Source organism: Folsomia candida, unplaced genomic scaffold (genome assembly GCF_002217175.1).
Source record: "Folsomia candida strain VU population unplaced genomic scaffold, ASM221717v1 Fcan01_Sc018, whole genome shotgun sequence".
Lineage (NCBI taxonomy): Eukaryota > Metazoa > Arthropoda > Collembola > Entomobryomorpha > Isotomidae > Folsomia > Folsomia candida.
Window position 1 is genome coordinate 2,062,290 of NW_019091210.1, and position 24,316 is coordinate 2,086,605.

The window sequence follows — 24,316 nt, forward strand, 5'->3', positions numbered from 1 at the left end:
ATAATTAGCGAGTAAAGATCTCCCTTGTACAAATTGTTGACGTAAAGGATGGCAAAAAAGTAGAAAACGGAGATTACCCGAAGAAGGCTTAACATATTGAATTTTCGCCATTTCTGTGGCGTCTTGATTTCCGAGAATTGTTCAATCAGGATGGAAAACGCCCAGAAGATCGTGTCAAACCGGATTATTCTGGAATATCGAATCAAATCGAGCGCCACACAAGTTACTAGGAACGTTCCACAAATCAGTACCCAAACTCTGACCGAGTACGGTTTGACTAACGCGGTATAAGAAAATGTGACGGATTTCGTATAAATTTGAAACGTGTAAGGTTCACCATCCTTTTCCGATGGGACTAAAACCAGCCTTGAGTTATGTGACGTCATGGAAAAAGCGCGTTCGAAGCGTCTCCGAAGTCTTTCAATTTGGAGGCGTTGCATGACAGTGGATGCAGTAAAGAAATATTTCCGAGCGGGAGTGTAATTAAAGTGGCGTGAAAGTGTGACATGTACACAAGTGGGTACCTTGTAACAGTTTGATTCTAATGAACCGGGGGCAAAGTACTTTTTCTGAAGTCCGGGTGCATAAATAGGAACGAGATTTAAGTTTTTGTAGAGATCGGTCCATTTTGTGGAAGCGGTTTCCAAGAAATTTTCAGAGGTCGAGTTATCTAGTGGGATTAATGAGTTCTTAAATCTTTTGTTTTTATAGGTCAAATAAACCATGGAAATCTGAGTAGCTTTTTCAACTTCTGAATCCCGCAGAATGACACCGATTCCACAGGATAAGGCGTACTCATGAAAGTGGAAATATACCAGGAACTTAATATCATTTCCATGGATGAGCAACGCGTCAGGATTATTTCTGTTGGTTAGAAGAGTTTTAATCATGCCGTCGAATATGGCATCCTTCTCCTTGGACGGCATTTTTTGGGGAAATTGGAAATTTAGCACAGCCATCCTGCAAGAAGATTTTACCCTCCAGGCGTAATCATTTTGTCGATTAAAGTCTGAGATTAGTTCGATTAGTCGTGGGTTTGCCATGGTGTCAATATTTAAGAAATTATTCAAATTTCCGGCTGTCGAGGAGACTGTGTGAATTACGCAATGCTTGGGTAACTTAAGGCTTAAGGAGTATTTTTCCACATCAGACTCTACATAGGGTGTTTACAGATTTTGTGGAAAGATAATTTCATGGGTAAACTGCGAACCTATCTACCACTTTGGCGCCAAATTTCGAACACGTAATCCTCAAGGTCACGGTCACATATGTACCAAATTTCAAATTTGTATCTTCAAAAATGAGCTCAAAAAGTGACCTCAAAGTAGTGGAATTGGTGAAATGGATTTCCAAACAGCAGACATTTTTTATCTCTGCCATTGAAAAGGCTTAGTTCTAGGCATCCAAGCCCCAAAAAATTCATCGGCCTGGTGTCAGGTTACTTAAGATGTACCCCTGAAAAGATGTCGAGGTCATTCCGGGCTTTTCCTTTAAATCTTGGCCGTCCGGTTGGATAATTTCGGCCGTATACGAAAATGTAGCGTCGTGATGGATGCAAACTTTGTCAGGCTCTTCAAAATGCTTCTTTGCAATTTTGACCTCGAACAACTTATGTAAAACATTGTCCATAAAGTGCTTCGAGTTTATTTTTGCATTAGACGCAACAGGTACCAACGTTAGCACTCCACGGTCCATCGTTGCATCTACCACCAGAAATCAGTCAGACAACTTTTCCTTCTTTTCAGACTCGTGGTTTAAAATCTGCTTTCGGTCCGTTTTGCAGCAAATTATTTTTGTCCTGTTATAGTTTCGAAGGTAGCCGAGTGCCCCGGTCAATGTGACGACAAATTCGGAATTTTTATTCCCAACATGACCTTCAAACAGCCTCCGACTGTTAGTTTTTTTGTTAACCATATGGGCAAATTTAAGTGCGCGGACTTTCGCCCTCCTCTGCACGGCTTTTTGAAATTGTGACATAAAATACGAATAACGTGTCCAGGAGACATCTGGGATTGCAATGTGACCTGTCTTTTGGTTTTAGGATTCTGATTGCCATCGTGGCGATCAATGTTCTTGAGGGTGGCAGAATTCATCGTTTTGAGGGGTATGCATTTCGTGGTATACGTTGGTCGGATGAAACTAATTACCGTCGTTTTATTACAAAATTAATACAATTATATGTGGGGGACACGATAAGATGGGTTCCAGATTTTTGGATTATCGTTTGGGCACTTTTCGCGGCCAAATTAGCTTCGGAAACCGCTTTTACGGTTCGTCCACTTTGGGCTAACTTTTGGGCGCCATCTTTGAAGGTAGAAATTTGAAACTTTGGGCAGATGTGGTCGTGACCTTCGAGATCGTGTGTGCCAAATTTGGCACAAATTGGATCATGCGTTTACAAGAAATCCATGTAATTGTCTTTCCACAAAATCTGTAAACATCCTGTAACTTGTGACAAAGGGTTGAATCTAACAGAAAAAATATGATGGATGGGAAATAATTTAAATATAGGGTAAACATGTTTGATGTTGCTAAACTAATTTTGTTAAGATGGATAAATTGTTAGTTCCCCAGGGCGTTAGATACGAATGGATTTATTCCGATTTATGTATGTTTGTTATCTTGTTTCCATGACAACTTAGGGGTTACCGTTGTGTTTTAATACATTTCGTAAGATTAGTTATTGCGCCGTCTTACAATTTACATTAATACATATGCAATAATGAGGGTTTATATATAAGTAATAAAATATTATAATTGGAATATCGGAGCTAATTTCCGGCATTATGCATAATTTTGGCAGAATATTCTTTTCACATATTTCCAGGATGCATGCATGTTTGCATATAAATTGCTATTTATTAAGTTATCATAGCCATCGAAATTAAAATATTACCTAATTGCAGAATAATATCCAAATTTTAATATGGGAACACGTAAATACATAAATTCATGTTTTATGTAAGTGAGGAAGACAATAATTACTCAATTGTCTCAATTGTCAAATATTGAAACAATAAATTGTTGAAAAGAAGCCAACATACGATATCCATCTCAACTGCATAATTCAAATTACGTTTTAACACTAAGCTACCTAAATAAACATTCTGGAGGTAAACTGGAAGAAAAATTTTCATGGATTGTTCAAACGAGTATCTATGTACATGCGAATTTTTTACGGAATTATTGCAAATAAACTAAAATCAATATAACCCGAATAACCCGAAAAAATGGGCATCCGACTCAACAACTCTGATGCCTAGCTAAATATTTCTCAAATAAATAGCTACAAAAATGCCAGCCACCATATTTATGTACTATTTTTAGCTACAAACTGGATGATTCAGCAAAACAAAACTACAAACGTGGCAATTTTATCACATTTTATTAAATTCAACACGCTGCGAGAAAACGTGTACTTTTATTTTATTCCATCCGTAACGCCGATATCTCATTTATTAGTTCATCAAATATGTACTTAAATCCATAATTCCATTCAGTCATTGCTCAATTTTATGCAAAACTATAGTTTTCAAAATTCATTGTCGTTTTGTCATAAGCATTGAGAATTCATGAGGACAAGAAGTCAGCCCAATGTGCATGGCCAGTTTAGGCTTCGGTTCTCCAGGGACGGTGCTCAGTTTGTATTTTTTAATCAAATTCATCGCCATTAAGAAAGCTGTCACATCTGCGAATAATTCTCCAGGACAGCCTCGCTTTCCTACAATATGCAAACATATAAAGATTTATTCCGAAAATTGTTTCGATTAACTCTTAGCCTTTGAATGCAGTGGCCACGGAAGCGTGGGGACAGAGGGACACAATGTCACCATGGTAATTCGATGCCCCCATATTATATAAACCACTCCCTCCCTTATCCAATAATGTTAATGTGCCCAGACGTCCCCCCTACTTCCGTGGCCACTGATTGAATCATTCAAGGGCACGATACATACCTACGCTGAATGGAATCACAAGCTTATCGTTGACCAACGATCCATTTGGATCAATAAATCTCTCTGGATTAAAACTCAAAGGATCTTGAAAAATACGAGGATTGCTGAAGAGAGAATTCATATCAGCCATAATAATGGAGTTCTACGTACGTACATATTTAGCAACATGTGTAGCTAGGCAATTTTGCATTTTAAGTTCCTCAATATTAATTTTACCTTTTTTATTCTATAATTTTTGTAGTGAAAATCATTTATAGCCCTTCGTGGGAGAAGATGTTGTGTAATTTTCGCCATTTTCGCCACGCGATGTGCTTCGAGGATCACTGCTTGTGCATAAACCATTCTAAATGCATAGACGAAGAAAAATTAGCTCAATGCGATAAAATTATACTATTAATGGAGGTCTCTCAACGTCTGCTCACAGATGCACAGTGGGCCAGATTTAATAAATTTTGGCCAAAAATATATAGGAGCCGTATCTGAGGAAACAAAACTTAGATTTTGGTGTGCAACAATAACCCAAGGCATATATTATATGCGGAAATTTTTAATAGTCACATGGCACACCCCCAGTGGGTGTGGCCCTCGACGACTTTCCGATTTTAGCGAGACCATGTCATGTGATATATCATTTTTCTCAGGTCGACAAGGGGGTTTCGATAGAATCATCGAAATTTTGACACCACACCCCCAGTGGGTGTGGCTCCAAGCAAATCGTCGATTTTAACGAAACCATGTCATGTAATATATCATTTTTCTCATCTCGACAAGGAGGTTTCGACGGAATGCTTAAAATTGGGAAACCGCACCCCCAGTGGGTGTGGTTCCCAGAAAATGTTCGATTTTAATAAAACCATGCTATATAGTATATCGTTTTTCTCAGCTCGACAAGGGAGTTTCGACGGAATACCTAAAACCAACGTTCAGCGACTTTTCTATTTTAACTAAACCATGTCATGTCATGTAATACATCGTTTCTGTTAACTTAACGACGGGGATTTCGACAAAATAATTAGAATTTCGTTACGTAAATTAAGAAACTACCATTTTCAAAAATTATAATTTTTCACAATTTCTTGTTACATTTTTCAAAATTCCGAAATAGCATGCAACTTTTAAATTTATAGAAATGCATTTTTATAATTTTATGTTTAGTAATTTTTGAGAAAAAATGTTTTAGTTCTTTCGTTTTTGATATAGCATTAAAATTATAAGACAAAAGTTCTTGACAAATTTAAATTTAAGCACTAAAAAGCACCGAAAACACGAGCCTTCATGGAAACGCAAAAATACAGGTGGTGCTATTTCGGTGTGGGAGAAATTTAAAATCAGAGAAAACAACTTTAAGTCGCTGAATGCCACACCCACTGGGTGCGTGGTTTTAAAGATCTACTAATTTTATCGAGATCCCCTCGTTGTGCTGGGGGTGTGTTTCGTAAATTTTAAGTATTAAATAATAATGTCCTCATAGTCCTAAAAAAATGATATATCACATGACATGGTTTCATTGAAATCGAAAAGTCATCGAGGACCACGCCCACTGGGGGTGTGGCTCGTAAATTTTAAGTATTTAGTCGTAACGTGCTCATCGTTCTGAGAAAAATGATAGATCACATGACATGGTTTCGTTGAAATCTAAAAGTCGCCGAGGACCACACCCACAGTGGGTGGGGCATTCGACCCCTTGAACTTTGCGTACAGGATCGTCCAGGGGGTCGAGGTATTTTTTCGACATTCTACTCGATTTTTGTGGTTTCAAATTCCACTGTATGCACTAAGTATATTTTATTTAGTTTTTGAACTTGTGACCTTAATTTCGAGGGGGTGCGGTCGAATATCAAAAATCTGGAAATATATATTTCGCCAATTGACCTGAGGTTTCCAAAACCGTCGCCATTTTGAAAATCGGTCATCAATTGGTGAAGTAATGCAAAATTTAGTCAACAATGTTACTAAGCATTACGAGGTCGGGCAATAAGGCTCTCAGCAAGAAATGTCTTTAATTTTGATTCCTCTACAATAGGGGGTGTGGTTTTTACAGCCAAAATACTTTCCAGCTACCACCTCAGTTTGCTGAGAAAGTCTAACTGAGTATACGTAAGGCATACTTGAGTAAAAGTAATTCAACTTAAATTTGATTGTTTTTAAGTTTAATGACTAAAAGTGGGTGTGGTTGGAACAAAGCTTGATGGTCGCAGACGGGCGCAGCAGGGTATACTCAGCACACCATGGTCTCTATAATGACATACGTTTTGAGTCCGTCAGGCGCGAAGTTTTACGAAGTTTTAGAAAATGTATCCGCCCTATCTTCGTAATGTGTTACAAAAAGTTTGCCCCACTGGTACGCCTGTGTGGGTGTAACGTTTGGTTTTATATTTTGCATGGAGGACAGGTTGGGTCTGTACTACACATTGAAATATGTGAATAGTCAATTCAAAATACCGCCTTAATGGCCACATTTTTAGGCACCTGGCCCATTGTGAGATGTAAACCACAATCGATTACAAATACATTTAATTCGTATGAAATTTGTAAATGACGCTGTCTCCCAATGCGCAGGTTTGACAGAGATATTTGCATTCAAATAAAAGAAATTTTTGCAATAAAAGAAAACGAACCCTAAGGCTGGTAAATTTGGCACCTTCCAAATTCGATTCTCATTTTCCCCACTTTTGATGCAAATATCTCCAGCCAAACCTAGGGATTGGCAGCTATCGCCTTTTGCAAATTTTATACTAATTTGTATAATTGTATACATAATTTGTGATCGATTGGCACTAGTTGAGCCTAAATCTTCGAGAATACGTTGGGAGACCTCCATTGTTAGTGATGATCACCTATTTTTATCCTGGTATGTGATTTCATGTCCATCCGGAATGGTATCCTGCAGCTCGCCGAACAACTTTTCTTGTACGTTTGGGTAAAGAATCATGAGTAGAAAGAGGGACTCTAAATATGAAGCAGTAGTGTTGCTCGATGCTTGGAAAAGATCGGCGAACAGAATGTCATGGTTCAAGTCTAGAAATTTAGGCATGTCACACTTGTAAAATCCGTAGTAACTCATGTTATATAATTGTATTGTAGTCACCAGTAAAAATTCCAGAATTGATGTTTGACTTAGATTCTTCTTTCATTTGCAAGACAAATTTTTCCGTTAATGAGTCAGCTTGTACCCCATTTTTGGACATTTTATCTTTAGCTACTTCCAGCAATTTCTACAAAATCAGAGAAACCTTTCTAATTTAACTGGGACCCAAAATTATGCAAATATTAATGATTTATCATAATAAATAGATCATCAATGATAGTTAAAAACTCACTCTTGACTCCTTCTGCATAGCTTCTCTGCAGCTTAATTGCACATTTCTACCTGTCCATTCTGGGAAAATAAATCTAATTTGAGGAATATAAATTGCTAATGCTGCTCCCACCGTTCCCGTAATTCCACTGGCTTTCTCCATCTTGTCGGTTCATTTCCACCAGCGTCTCATTTTCGATTTTTGTATCATATCCAGCCATCATTTTGTACATGACGCGGCTCACGGGGACGAGAAAAGTGTGACTTACGGGTAAAATTATTTTGCAAGGATCCTTTTCTCCTTTCTCCAAATTCTCCAAGAAATTTTCAATCTCATTATTCACAGAGGCTTCGAGAAGATGCGATTTTCCAAAGCCGAAATCGCGTAAATTTCGTACCGTCCATTTCCTACTTTTATCCCACATTTCTCCATTGCCAAAAAGCATGCCTAAATTTTGGCCGAAATTTCGGTCAATCATGATCCCACTCACGTCACGACCGAATGACTCTTCTTTGCTAAGAACAGTGTTAACTGCTTCATAGGATGCTAAAACAACTAGAAATGAATACGTGCATGCTTTTAGTTAATATGCTGACAAGTGTAAATAATGGGCGTACTCACGTCAACATCTTATTTCGCATGGAAATTCATTTAGCAAACTTGCGAAGATTAAAAATAATGGCGTGAGGGGATTCGTAAAATATTACTTCGCAAATCTACTAAAAACACCTAAATATTTTGACTGTTCGCATGGAATTCTGTAATTTCGCTTGCTGATGATGGCGAGGATGAGTTTGAAAAATAATTTTGGGCAATCCAATTGCTGGGTAAATTTGTAATAAAATCCATGGTTTCTAAGCACAATTTTTGCGAAATCTTGCAAATATCTCAAAACTTTGGAAGTTAAATTGCTAACCTCAATTTGTGAGATTTGCGAAAATTGACGTGATTACGCTCAGTATTAACTTACACAAAATAAAATATGTGGCAATGGCCTAGAAGACCTTCATTGCTGATGATGTATCTTACCCATTTCATCAAAGGGAAGCTTGAGACGATAAATCTCCCCATATTTCTCGGCAAAGTGAGTGAAGGGATAAGTGTATGTTCGAAATGCGGACATCATTTGCACAATGTTACCTAACATTGGAAATGCAACGGGACCTAGGCACCCATATTCAAAATATTTATTAGTTCCTTTTCCACAAAATAACAATGAAATAATATTCGAAGTAAATATCATACCTGGCAGATCAAGCTTATCCTTTCTTGATAATTGCATCAAAATAAAAGCAAGTGCCACTGCTAAAAATCCGAACCACAGAGAAATCATTGTAAAATGTGCTGTGTATCTCAGCTCAGCTCAAATAAAGTATGAAAAATTTCAGACACCGAGAAGAAAGGTATTCTAAGGAACCTATTCGCCTTGAAAATGCGGTAATTCCTTTTTCATGATCTTGCATGACTGAAACTTGTGTAATACATATGTACCAAGATAATCACTGACAATTACACATTATTAGTTCCGTGTGTTTGTAAATGTTACATGCTACACGGAATTATTTTCAGACTTCAACTTTACAACATATTGCATTTGATGGTTTAACTCTTGGATAAAGTGATTGGTAAAAGTATAAAAAAAATCTTTATTGTCTCGTGTTGCATTCAGAAATCATCACATCACCACCTAGGTAAAGAGGTTAACCTCTTTAGGACTACTAATTTTTTAATACAGTAAAATTTCCCTTCGGTACGATTTTGATTTCATAATTATACCTGATAGCAACCAATTAAAATTTTCTACCAGTTTCCAGGGTTCGAAAAAACCCAGGGTTTTAATCAAAAATTATAAAACCCATGGGTTTTAATGGGTTTTACCATGTTAATTGGGTTTTATTTGGGTTTTAATGGGTTTTATTGGGTTTTATTGGGTTTAAATGGGTTTTATTGGGTTTTATTAGTTTTAAGTAATAACTTAACAAAAATAATTCGGAATTTGTATCTATTCAGAAATTATTTTTGTTTTATAACACTTGAAATCTGTGATGCTAAAGGATGGAGTCAATTGTTGATTTGTTCCGAATTTTCATACATTAGAATAGTAATGAAATAAACTACTTTAGAATGAATTGAGATAACGTCTTCTAACGTATAGGAGATGTATTTAACTTTTAGAATGTGGTTTTAAGGTAAAACTCAATTAAAACCCAATAAAACCCATTAAAACCCAAATAAAACCCAGTTAACATGGTAAAACCCAGTGGGTTTTATTCATTTACAACCCATTAAAACCCATTAAAACCCAATAAAACCCAACCCATTAAAACCCATGTCGGAATACCCTGCCAGTTTCCAATATTCGAGTTTTTGACGAAAAATACGAAAAATCCACTTTTTAACATTGGTCGGTATAGGGAAAATTCCAAAATTTTGGGAGAAAAATGTCGAAAAAAATCCACTTTTCACCATCGAGTTTTCCACAAAATACCAAAGAAATTTTCTTTTTTTAAAAAAACTTTGGTGTCAAGGAAATTTTTGCAGTATACACATTTGTGTATTTCGTCGTCAACGGAAAAATAAATACTACACAAATGTGTGTACTTCGTCGTTAAGAGGTTAATGCCGAGTTATTATTTATGTATGTAATAAGTACATATGTATCTCAACAGACAAACCTTGGTCGAGGTCAAAGAATTTTTTAGCAGTACAATAAAAGAAATGCCTACACTCTAAGTAATTTGGAGACAATCGTCGTGGCACTATTATGCTCTATATTTGGTTTGGTAACGATTTGTGACCCGCCATGTCCCCAATGGGAAATATCACGTCTGTTTGGTACCCGAGTTTTTGACTTATTTTCTATTGGTGACAAATCTTTGCCAAAAAATGGAGCACTATAGTACCCCCGCGGGTAAGGATTTGTCTCTAAATTATTTAGAGTGCGCAATGACCAAAACGGTTGCATGTTTCATAAGATTTTTCCAGGAGAAACGGAGATGTCTCAATTTGGCAGTCATCTTTTTATTCAACAAATTGATTCAATTACATAAGTTGTAAAATAAATGTAGTGACATTATGATAATTGGACAGCATGCAAGTCTAAATCATTAAATATTGTTTGTAGAAAGAAGTCACGAAAGGCTTAAAGGATTTTTGTGCTGCCTACATACATAGTTACATATAATCCATGTTTTCAAGAAACTTTTAACTATTAAGGTATATGCATGAATTTTTATATGTATGCTTGCATTCTTTTATGTACATATTTCTTTTCATAACCACTGTCTGTACACAGGATTTCATGGGTGTGGGGCTAGGGTATTGTTTATTTTGACGAGATTTATGCACGTAATTATTGGTTGACATCTGTAGTGGATAATAGATAAGGAGAATGCTCTAGATATTTCAAACGTAAGAGTTACAGCTAATTAAAATTATTTATGCATAAAACCAAATGTACACTCTAAATAAATTTGACTAAAATTTACTCAAGGTTGTGTAAAATTTGCGATGAAACAACTGGTTGGGTAAAATTTACTATACGAAAGTAAAAATTTAACCAACGTTGTAAAATATCCGTTCAACCTTGAGTAAATTTTACCTTCGTCGAGTAAATTTTACACAACTAAATAGTTACTAGTTTTGTGTCATCGCAAATTTTAAAGCTTTATTTAGAGTGTATAATCAAAGAAAATTAAGTTCTTGATTCCTTGTCTTGCCTTGTGAACAAAGTATAATGTAAAGTATAAGTTTTAACAGCACGAACACAAAAATAATAGGAAGATGACGAAGCCACCGATCAGCATTTTTGTGTGTACATTTTCACGTCCATATTAAACAATTGAATCCAAACCCACCCATTTAAAGAAATTTGTAAAATTTTCGGAACTGTAATTAATTTATTTGCAAAAAGGATACAGAAAGATGAGACGCGAATGATGCGATGACACCACTTGGACTTTAACATAGATTTACAATCTGTACTTGTAATATGTATGGATGTATTTACACATCTGTACATCTATGTGTTGTAACAATCCGTATTGACAAAGGGCAGCAAACGAATGAAATTTAATTGTAATTACACCTTTCTTTGAATAAAATATGCGTAGCTGCAACTGCCTGCGTCCCCAGTGGACGCAGGCCGAAGCTTGGGGACATTGACATTGCAGGATAAGGGAAGGACGGGTTTATGTATATAACATGGGGGGATGATGGGGACATTTTCCCTCTGTCCCCACTCTTCCGTGGCTACTGATCTGTATCGTAATCCGTGACTCATTTCCTACCGCGTTTCTTACATATGTGGCGATATGTATATAGGTATTTGTTAGGTTGGGATTCCTTCTGTGACCTTGACAATTAAACTGGGATATAGGATCAGTAGCTCATTAAACCGTTGTAAATTTCATACATATATTTCCAGACTCAATCGAAGATCGAAATAATTTTGTGAACCATTCAAAGCCAGGTGCTACGTATATGGGGATTAGTCGTAAAAATCGAGCAGGACCCAGAGCCCTACAACGAGATTACAATTTTTGCAGTCGTACATAATTTTTACTATCCAACATAAATTTTGAATTTTTGTCAAGTTTTCAATATGCGAACTCACGACGCAGGGTGACCATTATGGAATTATTTGAAATTTTGTAATGTGTAGTGTAACATTTATGCACGTATGTACGTCTTATCCGTGTATTTCCCACACATCCATAAAAAGATGGATCATAATGATGGTCGTGCTTGTCAGATCCATTTCAATTATGAATAAGTCGAGAATGGTGTGTGATCGGGCTTAAATGATACGTATTAAATTAGCAAAGTTATGTATGTAGAATGCTGATAATGCTTCGCTGTTTGTGCATGTGGTTAATATTTAAATATATATGTACATTGAGAGGTATAAATTGCATACGTAGGTCTTGGAAGTATTGATAAGCCTACACAAAGGTACTTAAAATGAAAGGTTGGTTTAAAATATTATGTTTCGAGTGTAAAGTTAATGCACATACATAACTTACAAAATTAGGAATTCCAAACAAGGCATGTCTGTGACAAAAATAATCTTCTACTTAATATAGAAATTAAACAGTGACCCACTGAACCTTTTTATGATTAAATTATTTAGTCCAACCATCCTAAGCTATTTTGCATACTTATTGTCACAATCTGTTCCTATTTCTCATTCTACCTTAAAGGTACTTTTGGGTAACACAGGAGGAGGATTATGTGTTCACACATGTCTAAATATTACTTGTTAGATTAAAAAGGTTAGATTATGGGCCAAACAATAAAATATGTGCGTTCTATTAATATCACTGCCTCTTAACTTGAACTTTGCATTATTACCTGAGAAAATCACTTGAAATTCCAGTTAGTAGTTGTTCATTGGTCCTTAGGGGAAGTAAAAAGAAATCAGTTTTCCTCGTTAATTTTGTATTAAACAATCTTACATTTCCTGGTGTTTTTCGCGATTGAATCTCGGTATCGGTTTATTTTTCGTTGTGCAAAAAATCCACATGGATAACGGTGACTCACAATGCGATGGTGTGAAGTGTAACCCTCCGAATTGGTCGAAATTTTGAAATTAGGTGGTCCAAGTCAATACAACCAATTTTTCTTCAGCCAGTTTGTGCGATGGTCAGAATTTGGCAAAATATTTGAGGTTAAAGTTGAAAAATGTACAATTTTTAGCACGGGAAAAGAATGGAAGTTGAGTTTGCTTCCTCTGCCTGGTAAAAATTACCCGTTTTTCAACTTTGACCTCAAATATTTTGACAAATTTTGACCATCGCACAAACTCACCGAAGAAACTTTGGTTGTATTGACATGGACCACATAATTTCGAAATTTCAGCCAAATCGGAGGGTTACACTTCACACCATCGCATTGTCAGACGTGAGTTCCATCGATTCTGGGGATGAGTCCGGTTCCGTAGCGAATGTGTGCCGTAAGTAATATTTAACAATATACTAATCCGTATAGAGTAGTGAGTAGTGCAACCGCTTATTTAAAAAAAACGAGGAAAATTATTTATACAAAACTAAGTTATTTCAAGCATGAATTTCATTTTCTAATTTTAGACGAGGCTATCAAGCTTCTTCGCTTCGAGTTATCAGAAATGGAAAATGAGGTGGCGCAGCTCGACCAGAAGAAAATTAGAATGACAGAGCAAATTGACCAGAAGAAGAAAGTACTTCGAAAGCGTATCAATAAAAAGGAAAAAATACGAGATAAACTACAGAAGCTTTTGGAAGGTATGAATTTCTCTTGAATTTCTTATTTTCAATTTTATTTCTAAAAGCGTCCATTTTACAGAAAACGTGATGGAAGTTGACGTTGGGGGCTCAGATTCTTCACAACCTCAGCCAAGTGGTTCCAGCGGTTAGTTTCAAATAGACTAAAATATAGATTAACTGTTTATTTCGATTTTATTTCTTACTAGTCTCAAAGCCCGCCCAGCGGGCTCCCAATGCAGAGCTTATTTTGCAACCATGTATGGAGTCGATGTTTTAACAGCCTATATAACTCTAAAATTTAATATTGCCTTAGGGATTTCGTCTGTCCCTTCTACTATGCCTTCGGATTTACTCACAATTCTCATTTTTACATTCTATTGTAAATGTCAGATCTAAGGAAATCGGGTTCAAATTTAAAACTGGGCCGCGTGCGACCCTTCGGCAGGGTACTGGTGAGATTTTTTATGAGACAAAATAAGGGCCGTAAACTGAAGGGAATAAATGTGGTTTGTGCGAAATAAAGAATGGAATATGGGCCAGTGCATACGGCACTATCTGCATATTCACACGGTGGTGGTGGTGGGCGTACTCCAAAAAATTTAAGCAGTCCGATTTGTTTAAATCTGACATTTACCATAGCTCCATCAAATGAAAAGTAGTGAATATTCGATTTATAATTTTACTTTTATAATTTTACTGATGTTGGACGACAATTGCACAACATAAATTCTTCAAATATCGATAGGTGGCACTAAATTGAGCACTTTGTGAAAATGGGGCAATGTGAACCCGGCCGCTAAATTCAAACCTGTACTATAGTCAGGTCGAACATTTCCAGACTTGTCCAATCCTGTTTACGTATGCCAGCCATAGGCAAACGTTTACGTATGCCAGCCATAGGCAAACGTTTACGTATGCCAATTTCATTCAAGAAACGTTTATAGATCAACACGTGTATATAAGCCTGTAAGCTTTTGCCAACTCCGTACAGTCGACGACTAAACTCAGACGAAGTTGGATCTCCTTAAATTTTATAACTCAGGGATTATATTGCATCCTAGTGTACGACGCAATTCTAGTGATCAGCTCCGAGTTTTACTTCATTGGAACAGGTAATTCCTTACTAATACAATATTTCATAATTACGTTCATTAGGAACAAATACGGACAAAAAACTGTGAGGTTATCTGGCAGAGTTTGTTAGCACAGCACTAAATAAAATTTCATTTAGAAAAATTTAAGGACTTTTGTCTCAATTTTTTGAACAAACAGTTAGTCCATAATAGTGACCTATTTATTAAGTAGCGCAAGCTACTTTATGCGATCGGTTAGTTAGTCTGTCTGTCCGTCTGTCAACACTAAAACTCGAGTACGCATTAAGATAATCGAAATCGGTTTGCGGCATCATACATATGACCCCAGGGGAGGATCCCGTAAACTTTTGGACCACACCCCACCGGCGGCAGGGGGTGTGGTCGCAGTGTGATCGGGGCAAAATGAGATTTAGAGCGCAAATTAATCTATGAATGAAATCCAGTTAAATTACGTGTATCTGAGTTGTGCCACACCCCCTCGGCGGCAGGGGGTATGGTCACAGTGTGATGGGGGCAAATTGAGATTTATAGCGCAAATTAATCTATGAATGAAATCCAGGTATTTTTCGCCATTTTTAAGGCGATTTGCATGAAATTTGGCCAAAACATGTTTTGTGGTGTGGTCTACATGTTGCAGTATAGCGCATGTGGTCAATTAGAGATAATTAATTTGTTTTTAATTAATTCGTTTTTAGGCATTATTAAAATTTGAATCGGTTAATTATTTGCTTTATATTGTGATGCATTCTAAGCATTATTGCGCTACTTATGTATCGTGCTTTGCCGCACTTTATTAGTTATAGTATTAACCTGTTTATTAGTTATGAATAAACCAAATAAAATATTGCTGTAATTTATTTAGCAGAAAATGTCTTTTGAATCCCTGGGAACGTTCGCACCTGGTGCCGTAGGAATTTTCGACCCCAAAGCCCCAAGGGAATTGAAGGGCCCTCATGATCGACACTGTGTTGAATGTGGATTGGTCATCTACAGGCAGGCCAAGGAGCGTCTAGGTAAATTCCAACCTGCTTGTATCATTAACCAAATTTCTATTTCATAGTTAAACAATTTTGCATTGAATTTCTAATTTTAGACAAATGCCCGTACAAAACATGCAAGGCGCCGATGATGTTGCGTGATGGCTTTGATGCGAACAGCAAATGGGGGAGATGCCGAATTTGTGATTCTTTCATCCACAGTAAGTCAGCAAGTTTTATTGAACAATTAATTTTTCTAGGTACGTGTTTATAAGTTGTTTTTAAATTTAGGCTTTATGAGCTTTTGCCAATCGTGTGGTACCTCCAACACTGCTGGAATAAACAGAAAACGGCGCTTAGAGAAAATTGAGCAGAACCGATTGGAGGCCGAAGTCAAGAAAGCTCGGATGGAGTTGCAAGATCCAGACTTTCTTCTGTGGAAGGCTGAGAAAGCTGCCAGAGAAGAGGAAGTTTTGCTGGCTGCTGCTGCTGCTGTTTCAGAAAATAATCCCGCCCTAATGGACACAGATGAGAAGGTAGGCGAAAATGAAAAAACAGGAGAAGGAACAGGAGAGGAAAAAGTAGTAGATGGAAAAGCGGATGAATGGAAGAAAGTCGCAGAAACGGAGACAGCAAGGAAAATAGAAGAGTCAGCAGAAGATCATGGATCAGTGAAAGGGACGCACTAATTTGTCAATTATATTTAATAATTTTGCATTTAAATTCACTCTTATAGTTTAATTATTTCCATTAAAATAATTCATCTTAAGATCACAACTTTTGTACTATTAACTATCGACTTCATAAGCCCAACATTACAGTTATCTTTATATATACCAACTTTAATTTAATCGTATAAAAGATTTACAATTATAACAGTTGTTATTTTAAAGTATACATTTTATGTAAATTTTTAAGTAATAATTCATGAAATAAAGTCAGTTCATACTGCAATAAAACTATTTAAAGCTTTTTCAATCATAATCTCATTTCAAGAATTAGTTTAAACTATTCCATTATAGTGCTTAGAATTATCATGATTTAATTAAGATTATCTTATGCAAACCAAAATATTATTTTTAGTTGTTGCAATTTGAATTCTAAACTAATAAGCCGTAATTTAATTGACGATGCCTCATTAATCTCATTTAAGTAATTCAGATAAAAAATTGAGTTGTATTTAACAGAGACTAATCTTCATATTGTGCTCAGATGCTAGCATTGTTAGGTCATATTTTCATAAATGTGCCTATAATTATGATACATACATGCAAAATTTCATTTCCACTGCAAACAGGAGTTACATTTTTTATTCAAACATAAAATAATAATTCATTCTATTAAATAATAATAATTCTATTTCATTAAATAATTCAGTCTGACATTAAAATTAATTAAATATTCATATCGGCTATAGTTCATCAGTGATTTAATATGCTTAATTCGTTAATTACTTAGTTGCTCAAATTCGTAATTTATTAATTTATTCATCCCATTTACGATATTGCAGCAATACTGAGGAATAAAACAATAAAACACGCTTATCTTTGCAAGAAGACTCAGGATACATAACGTCTGGTACTTAGAACATTTCACACAGTTTAGTATTTTATTCAATTCAATTGCATTTGAACATTTATTATCTCAACTCTACATTAGAATGGGAGCAAACACCTTATATTGTAACCGTTTTGAAATTTTTATTAAAACTACAGATAAGTTGGGCTAATCAAAATAAAAAAATACATTCTCGGTGGTGGCTCCCCATAATTCATTCGTGCTTGTAAGTTCCATCAAAGATTTATCAGAACCAAACGTCACGCAAACGCAGTACTACGCCAGACTTCAATATTCGTTCCAGGTTCGATCTGACTGCTCTGCTGGGAGTCTGTGTAGCTGGCGTTTCAACACGTTTTGCTCTCATTCCCATGTCAGATCTCCCCGAATGAAGAGCTCGCTCGCGTAAAATATTTTATCCTAATCATCAACATTGTTTTTGGAGAGAAATGGGTAAGTTTTATTTATATTTTGTTTTAACCTTTGTATTTTTAAAAGAGGCAAATTGATGAATAAATTTTTAAATGGATAGTTTGGAATTCTTGGATACGGATGGTGGGATTGGATTTTTGAATTTCAGTCTTTTAAATTCAATATGTAATTTCTTAAACAGGGTTCACGCAGATAATACTGGAACTTGGTTTGGTTGGTTAAATACTTGAGTATTAAATAAGATATTTGAGTGCTTTCATTGATAATGCGAATTTGTAATTAAAGTCTTAAATGTTTTTTTATTGTTCTATTGCTTCTATTAATTCCTACTTATTCTATTGATTATTCCCTATTTATTTATTTTATTATTAATTTCCGTTTTATTACTGAATTAACATTTTATTATGACATTAACTTCACAGCTCCAGCTATTTCGAAAGAAGACAGCTGCATGATCTGCCTTGGTCCTCTCAAGATCGGAAACCTGTATTCTAGTGGATCAAGCACCAATCAAACCTGTTCCCACCCCTTCCACTTCGCTTGCATCGTGGAGGGCTGCCGCACCCAAAAAGGGGAGAACGAATTCAAGAAATTGGCGCCAGTACAACCCACATGTCCCATTTGTGTGCGGCCCATCAAATTTCTCTTTCCACTTGATGAAGAAAACGGTTAGTAATACAAAAATGATTAAGCTTATGAATTAATGATTATTATTATTAACCTTCTAATACTTAAATTATCTCTTAGGAGTATTCAAAGTTGAGTTGGCCCCCAGCTTTAAACAGGTTATCGTAGGCGTCACGAATGCAGGGACGCCTTTGATGTCATACATCCGTACTCAGAATGGTAAGAAAACAATTTGTAACTCCAATATGTAACGAAATTTAATTATTATTGTTTATAATATTTGCAATGCTAGAATGCTAATATTAGTTATTGTTTGCAATGCTTTATTAACCAATGTAATTAATTTTATTTAATCTGAATTTGCAGTGCAAGTGATGGGGTACACCAAGACGACGAACAATCCGTTTGCAGCTGAATACAAACAACAACAGGACCAAAAAATCAATGTTGTTGTTGATAAGTTGTTTTGATTTGTGTCAATCAGAAATAGTGATCATACTTATTTCTCCTTCCCTTTGACCACTTTTATTGTTGTGCAAATTTTTATAGAAATTTTTCACAAATTGTTGTAATAATTTGTCGATCACATCCGTAACAATGGTTTTTTTATATTTCAGCTAAACGACGTCGCCTCATCTTCTTGGTTTCTTCCATTATCTGACGTATTCCTGTTATATCTAATCGATGTTCCATTCCGTCTGCTGCCTCACGTACTTAATAGTAATTATTGTAATTAATTAATTCGAATTATATATTTATATATATGCGCTAATCCGTTCAGTTGTTTTCTTTAAGATAAACTTATAAATAAAGTTATTTAATATTTAAAATTCCCTCTGTTTGTTTAATATTTTAATTCATTAATCATAATTACATGAAACAATTACATCTGCTTACGGTGCATAAAATTAATAGAACGTACATTTTGATTTATTTCACCAAATAGAGCATTTATCTTCGACATCATTTTGGGTTACATATTATATAGTATAAAAGATCTCATTTTGCAAATTTTGGCACAATCACCATTGCATCCTGACAATCCTCCTACATATTGCACAGGCCTCCATCCTATATTTTGCCATATTTTCCCGTGTTCATTAAGATATTAAGATCATTTGATTGAGCTTTGGCATATGCATTATTGTTAATAGTCTCCAATCGGATTCCACACACGGTCCGCCCTCGAATATAGAGCCCAATGAAATGGATTGAAGGCGTTACTGGAGAAAATATCAAATCATAAATCTCCACGCAACCCTTCCTCTCCAACTTTCCCCTCATCAGCCAAAATTCGGGCAGTGTAATTATTGGATTCATTGTTGCAACTTTCTACACAATTAATTCAGTCCAAGTTGTCTAATATTATGCTTTCCCCCTTCGTTTATCCATCAGATTACATGGATTAAAACCCAGTCCGAACTAATAAGTTACAATTGATACTTCAACTTCGCATCATTTTCATTCGCCCTTTTCTACCCTGGGCAACTTTTTTAATCGCCCCACAATCGACTCATAATTTCAATCGAAGTTATTAAAATTTCAAATATAATTAGCAGCATCCATTGTTAGCGTGTTCTTGGAGTAGATTTAATTTTTATGTATCTGCTGTTTCCGATGAATATTAAATAAATTGTCGCTAAACTATCCAGAATTAATTTTTTATTTAGTTTTTTGTTCTAGCTTGTGGCTCCGCCTATCGGACAACTCATCGGAATAGGATATCTTTGTATACTACATTTCTTGTAAATATTTTATTCGAATCTGGTAACAGCTTCCCATGCTCTAAAGTTGTCACTACGTGTACTTTCACATCACACGATCTTCGGACTCGAGAGAAAGCAACATAAAGTTGTCCATGACCAAACACTGGAGTTGGTAAATAAATCCCTACTTTGTCCATAGTCTGTCCTTGTGATTTATTTATAGTCATAGCAAAGGCAAGCTTCACCGGAAACTGTCTTCTCTTCAGCTGGAAAGGCAGATCGGAATCAGTAATAAGATCAATTCGTGGTATAAATACAACGTTTCCTTCTGCCGATCCTGTAAGCACTTTTGCAATAATCAAATTTGGTTTCAGATCAATTATTTTCAGTCGAGTTCCATTGCACAAACCACGTTTTGTATTCAAATTCCTCAATAACATAATCAAAGCGCCTTTCTTTAAATTTAATTCATGCGGTGCCGAACCTGAGGGTTTTAAGCTATTCAAAAATTCTACAGGATAATCGTTTCTGTCAGAGTCTTCGTCAGTAACCAACGAATCAGAGCTTATGTATGTCTTTGCCTCGCCTTCCAATATCTCCAAGATTTTTTCATTAATATTATCCACCTCGTCATTGGTTGGGCATAATATTGCTCTTTGTGAGAATTGTTCTACGTTGTCTGGAGTCAGAGTTTCGCCAAAAATATCTTTAATTATATTTTCGGAGGTTAACATGCTTTCAGGAATTTCAATCAAATTTTCGTTCAAACCATCTTGATTTTTCAGTTCTCCATTACCAAGTTTCATGAGCCAATTGCTGTACTCAATATCTAGTGATCGAACATTGTTGTTTAATTTCAAAACCTTGAATTTATTCCACAATGGGCTGAACTTAATGCTTGCTTGTACTACTGCAACTGCGTCTCCGTGAGAAATAATTGGAAGTGTTTGTCGGCAATAACAAAACTTTCCCTCCAAAAGGAACATTTTTTTCCATAATCTCTCTAAGTAATCGATTAACACAATTTAGTGCATGAGCAGGTGCCATTGTTGATTCGTCCCAAATCAATAATTTCGCCTTTTTGATTATATCGGCATCTTTACTCATCATTGTTATTCCAGATACGGTAGTTTCGTCAATTTTCAGACGAAGCTTGTATTGAGAATGGTAGGTTCTTCCGCCTTTTAAAAGATTTGCAGCAATACCGGTTGAAGCAACTGGTAGGGCATTCTCTCCTTGTCCTCTAACATGACTCAACAATGTCTTGTAAACATAAGTTTTTCCACTTCCTCCTGGCCCATCTAAAAAGAAGCATTTACTGCCATCAACCTCAGATTTCATTGCAGTTTCGATCTCAGCAAATGCTGCTCTTTGTTCGCTGTTGAGGGTAGCGTTCAGCTGTTCCCCTAATTCCCTCTCAACTTCAATTTCAGCAAAGTTAATCATATTTATTAGCATATCTCTAGGCGGATCAGGAAGTTGAAAGTCGGAACATTTGTGTTCATGGCCAATCAAGGTATCTTGAATATCTCTCAGGGTGTAATTATCACAGCCTTCGCACGTGGATCCAGGAGGATGACCGTGAACTCTAGCAAAGTCTTCGACTAAATTTTCTCTATGCTTATTCCAGAGATCTCTAGCATCAGCGAAACCCCCGAACACGCAAATATATGCAAATAACTCTCTGAGTTGTCTTGGCATAGAGGAATATGCTGCATCGTTAAGAGTGTCATCCCAAACGCTTTCATTCATAGTAAGTCCTCTAGCCAATGCGGCTTCATAAAATGTCGGAAATATTTGTCCATTAAATGTTCTGAGGGCATCAAAAGACGTTGCCCCTGTTACGTGTAAAAGTAATAATCTCAAGAAGTACCTTTCAGTGTCTCTCATATTTACGGGATACATTCGACCAATTGTCGTTTCTTGTCCTCTTTGGCGAATCACCCACTGACATTTTGCATTAAATACATAATGCTCTGGAATTTCATGATACTTAAAATTTCGAGCTTCATGTTTTGTCTGATTTAGCTTGAACCAAGCCATCAAAGTCGAATCTCTATGTTCAGCTTTTTGAATTGCTTCGTCAATTTCATCAGGATCAAATGTGACTGATTGATCATTTGGAAGATGCACAGCCAACCGTTTAACGGTATGACTTTGATCTTGCATTTTAAATTTAAAAATTCGCCAGGCCGCTTCAGGTGGGCTGACGTATCTTGAATCGACATGCGTCTGTACTTCATCGATACTTATTTGTGCATTAGCACAATCATGTCCTTTGTAGGCATATTTAAAGAGGTATTTAACACTTTTTATAGATGCACACACTTCCACGTTAACATGACAATTGTATTTCAAACTTAAATAAGGGTTGTAAGGGACAACCCAGCTGTTATTAATTTCAGTTTGGTTGTCGAGTACCACGGTACCTAAATTTCGTCTTTGATATGCTGGATAACCATTGACATTGTTTTGTGTTTCTGATTGGAAAGGCTTTGGAAATCCTTTACAACATTTAGGTTTAAGTCCAATTATTAAACATGGTGATCTAGATCCTGGCTTATTGCACGGGCCATGAATCATATTTTTTGTCACAACCTCAAATACTCGTGGATGTGTATCTTTATTGGGAATTTCTGCTTTAACAATTTTGTCAATCAACGTCGCTGTTCTAGGTTTATCTTCCAGTTTCAAGATAATCAAAATGTGAGCATGAGGTAAACCTCGTTTCTGAAATTCGATAACATGCACTTTAGCCAAAACTGTACCAAAGACTTGTTTTTCGATCAAATCATCAAGAAGTTCTTTCAGTTTGAGTTTAAACACTCTAGCTACTAAATCGGGTCTATTTTCTGCTCGCTCTCCGGTTCTTAAATTTTGAACTATCTCATCCCATTTCGGATTGCAAGTCATTGTGACAAACAAATCCGGTTGAGGGCAAAATAATTCTTTTTCCAGGTATTGCATCATGAGCTTCAGAAACATGATCTATTAATGATGAATATGAATCAGCTCGTAGATCACCTTGATGGTGTCTGATGTAATTTAAATCGTTAGCCTCTGCTTTCACATATGCATCAACAAAATATTGTTGAGTTAGTTTTCCGCCGCTTAGAATCGGACTAAACTGATTTCTAATCGAGAATAAATACGAATAATACATTTTCAAAGTTACACGTTTCCGCTTATTAGTTGCTACAGGGGCTTCAGCAGGATTAAAAATTGCCAAGTCGGCTGCAAGTTCATCAGCCACTCTTGCTTTGTTTCTTCTCGTATTGCCAGTATTAATCAGGGTCAAATCTTCACCCCAACCTTGTTCCGCATTAGGATAAAAAATTGGATATGTCATCGAATCTAAATTTTTATGGAGAATGCTAATTCTTTTAGTTCCATGAACATTTTGTCCTCTTGATCTTAGGTGAACCAATAGATCTCTTTCTAGTGGGGGTTCTCCATCTGTGTTGCTAAAAATAACTGCAACTTCATTGCTCCGTTGGACATTATATCGCCTTGGATCAGAATTTCGGTTTTGTAAAATGGCCATCGAAATCTGATTTTCTACTCGTCCTTCGCGAGCTGCCTTATCTTTCTCCTCCTGTTCAACTTCATATAACATTTTGTATGCTTTTGCAAGATCATTGTGCTGCATTATATCAAATAATTTTGTCATTATGCGCTCTTTACAACTTGCGTTGGCTGGTTGATTCATTCTCTGGGCAGTAGCTTGTTCTTGATCAAGAATATAAATTTGAGCATACTTCCTAGGTTCACTCCCTTCAGGATGTAATGTTCCTGTTCTATGGTATATTTGACCATGGATTCTAAAGCAGTACGGGCCGAAACCTGGAGGTGCTCTAATTTGAGCTCCAACAGATGCAAAACCAAATGCACTATTATAGGATCGGATGTTATCAAAAAAGTGCTTTGAATCAGGGTCTGTTCCTGTCAACAATCCCTTAATGTAATCATTGGTCTGAATTTCGGGTAATTTTACTTTACCCTTATTACAACAAACAGTAAATTTTCCATCTCCTGCTCTTTCGTTTTCAAAATGAATAGCATTGCAGTCATTGCAAATAACATCAAATTGTCCAATATTGTGTAAGGGAAATTGAGACTCGTCTATTTCGTTGATTAATGCCATTCGGCAAGTAGCTTGTATTCTGCGATCAGCTGCATTAATTCGATTAGTTCTCCGCCGTTCTAGCCTTGCTAAAGTCTCGGGGACAGTTTCGTTTTCCCTAGATTTTGCATAACTTCGGGAGTTCGTGAGATGTCGAGCCGCAGTCTGCTCTTCGCTTTCATTTTCTCTCTCTAGTCGCTTTCGTGCAGCATCTTTTGATCGTTTAGGCGATGGTGCACCCATGTCATTCTGGGACTGCGAAGCATCATCTCTTACAACGAAGGTCTGTTTCCTTCTGCTCAT

The 24,316-nt window shown here is 36.2% G+C and overlaps 5 protein-coding genes across 6 annotated transcripts; 2 read left to right on the top strand and 3 right to left on the bottom strand.

The window, feature by feature from the left end:
• Positions 1 to 3,441: 3,441 nt before the first annotated feature.
• LOC118438124 (cytochrome P450 2U1-like) lies at positions 3,442 to 4,086 on the bottom strand. Its single transcript, XM_035857907.1, has 2 exons — positions 3,957 to 4,086; positions 3,442 to 3,721 (listed from the first exon to the last, which is right to left on the bottom strand). Exons 1-2 carry the CDS (start codon positions 4,084 to 4,086, stop codon positions 3,540 to 3,542), a joined length of 312 nt encoding a protein of 103 aa, XP_035713800.1. The 3' UTR covers positions 3,442 to 3,539.
• Positions 4,087 to 7,282: 3,196 nt separating this feature from the next.
• Positions 7,283 to 8,406, bottom strand: LOC118438137 (methyl farnesoate epoxidase-like). Its single transcript, XM_035857938.1, has 2 exons — positions 8,285 to 8,406; positions 7,283 to 7,810 (listed from the first exon to the last, which is right to left on the bottom strand). The coding sequence occupies exons 1-2, from the start codon at positions 8,400 to 8,402 to the stop codon at positions 7,350 to 7,352; spliced, it is 579 nt and encodes a 192-aa protein (XP_035713831.1). The 5' UTR covers positions 8,403 to 8,406; the 3' UTR covers positions 7,283 to 7,349.
• A 4,241-nt stretch (positions 8,407 to 12,647) lies between these two features.
• LOC118437954 lies at positions 12,648 to 16,391 on the top strand. 2 transcript variants are annotated; one of them, XM_035857551.1, is made up of 7 exons: positions 12,648 to 12,805; positions 13,155 to 13,208; positions 13,342 to 13,515; positions 13,577 to 14,609; positions 15,454 to 15,604; positions 15,685 to 15,789; positions 15,860 to 16,391. In XM_035857551.1, the coding sequence occupies exons 5-7, from the start codon at positions 15,460 to 15,462 to the stop codon at positions 16,255 to 16,257; spliced, it is 648 nt and encodes a 215-aa protein (XP_035713444.1). In that variant the 5' UTR covers positions 12,648 to 12,805; positions 13,155 to 13,208; positions 13,342 to 13,515; positions 13,577 to 14,609; positions 15,454 to 15,459; the 3' UTR covers positions 16,258 to 16,391. The 2 variants fall into 2 exon arrangements, with proteins under 2 accessions (XP_035713444.1, XP_035713445.1); XM_035857552.1 differs by having other exon boundaries at positions 15,457 to 15,604.
• A 1,558-nt stretch (positions 16,392 to 17,949) lies between these two features.
• LOC118438097 lies at positions 17,950 to 18,957 on the top strand. The gene is made up of 3 exons (XM_035857861.1): positions 17,950 to 18,225; positions 18,305 to 18,403; positions 18,551 to 18,957. The coding sequence occupies exons 1-3, from the start codon at positions 18,009 to 18,011 to the stop codon at positions 18,652 to 18,654; spliced, it is 420 nt and encodes a 139-aa protein (XP_035713754.1). The 5' UTR covers positions 17,950 to 18,008; the 3' UTR covers positions 18,655 to 18,957.
• A 935-nt stretch (positions 18,958 to 19,892) lies between these two features.
• Positions 19,893 to 24,316, bottom strand: LOC110857109. The gene is made up of 3 exons (XM_035857908.1): positions 23,066 to 24,316; positions 20,793 to 22,878; positions 19,893 to 20,719 (listed from the first exon to the last, which is right to left on the bottom strand). The coding sequence occupies exons 1-3, from the start codon at positions 24,314 to 24,316 to the stop codon at positions 19,893 to 19,895; spliced, it is 4,164 nt and encodes a 1,387-aa protein (XP_035713801.1).

Excerpts from the sequence above, each read along its gene's own strand:
- LOC118438124 (XM_035857907.1), bottom strand. The coding sequence starts at position 4,086 with ATGGCTGATATGAATTCTCTCTTCAGCAATCCTCGTATTTTTCAAGAT. Across the intron at positions 3,722-3,956 it reads TGTGATTCCATTCAGCGTAG|GAAAGCGAGGCTGTCCTGGA; the intron begins GTATGTATCGTG and ends TGCATATTGTAG.
- LOC118438137 (XM_035857938.1), bottom strand. The coding sequence starts at position 8,402 with ATGTTAGGTAACATTGTGCAAATGATGTCCGCATTTCGAACATACACT. Across the intron at positions 7,811-8,284 it reads GCTTCCCTTTGATGAAATGG|TTGTTTTAGCATCCTATGAA; the intron begins GTAAGATACATC and ends ATTCATTTCTAG.
- LOC118437954 (XM_035857551.1), top strand. The coding sequence starts at position 15,460 with ATGTCTTTTGAATCCCTGGGAACGTTCGCACCTGGTGCCGTAGGAATT. Across the intron at positions 15,605-15,684 it reads GCAGGCCAAGGAGCGTCTAG|ACAAATGCCCGTACAAAACA; the intron begins GTAAATTCCAAC and ends TTCTAATTTTAG. Across the intron at positions 15,790-15,859 it reads TTGTGATTCTTTCATCCACA|GCTTTATGAGCTTTTGCCAA; the intron begins GTAAGTCAGCAA and ends TTTTAAATTTAG.
- LOC118438097 (XM_035857861.1), top strand. The coding sequence starts at position 18,009 with ATGATCTGCCTTGGTCCTCTCAAGATCGGAAACCTGTATTCTAGTGGA. Across the intron at positions 18,226-18,304 it reads TCCACTTGATGAAGAAAACG|GAGTATTCAAAGTTGAGTTG; the intron begins GTTAGTAATACA and ends ATTATCTCTTAG. Across the intron at positions 18,404-18,550 it reads ATACATCCGTACTCAGAATG|TGCAAGTGATGGGGTACACC; the intron begins GTAAGAAAACAA and ends CTGAATTTGCAG.
- LOC110857109 (XM_035857908.1), bottom strand. The coding sequence starts at position 24,316 with ATGAGCAGAAGGAAACAGACCTTCGTTGTAAGAGATGATGCTTCGCAG. Across the intron at positions 22,879-23,065 it reads CAACTAATAAGCGGAAACGT|ATCATGTTTCTGAAGCTCAT; the intron begins GTAACTTTGAAA and ends CATCATTAATAG. Across the intron at positions 20,720-20,792 it reads ACGCAGTTGCAGTAGTACAA|ATATTGAGTACAGCAATTGG; the intron begins GCAAGCATTAAG and ends TTCGATCACTAG.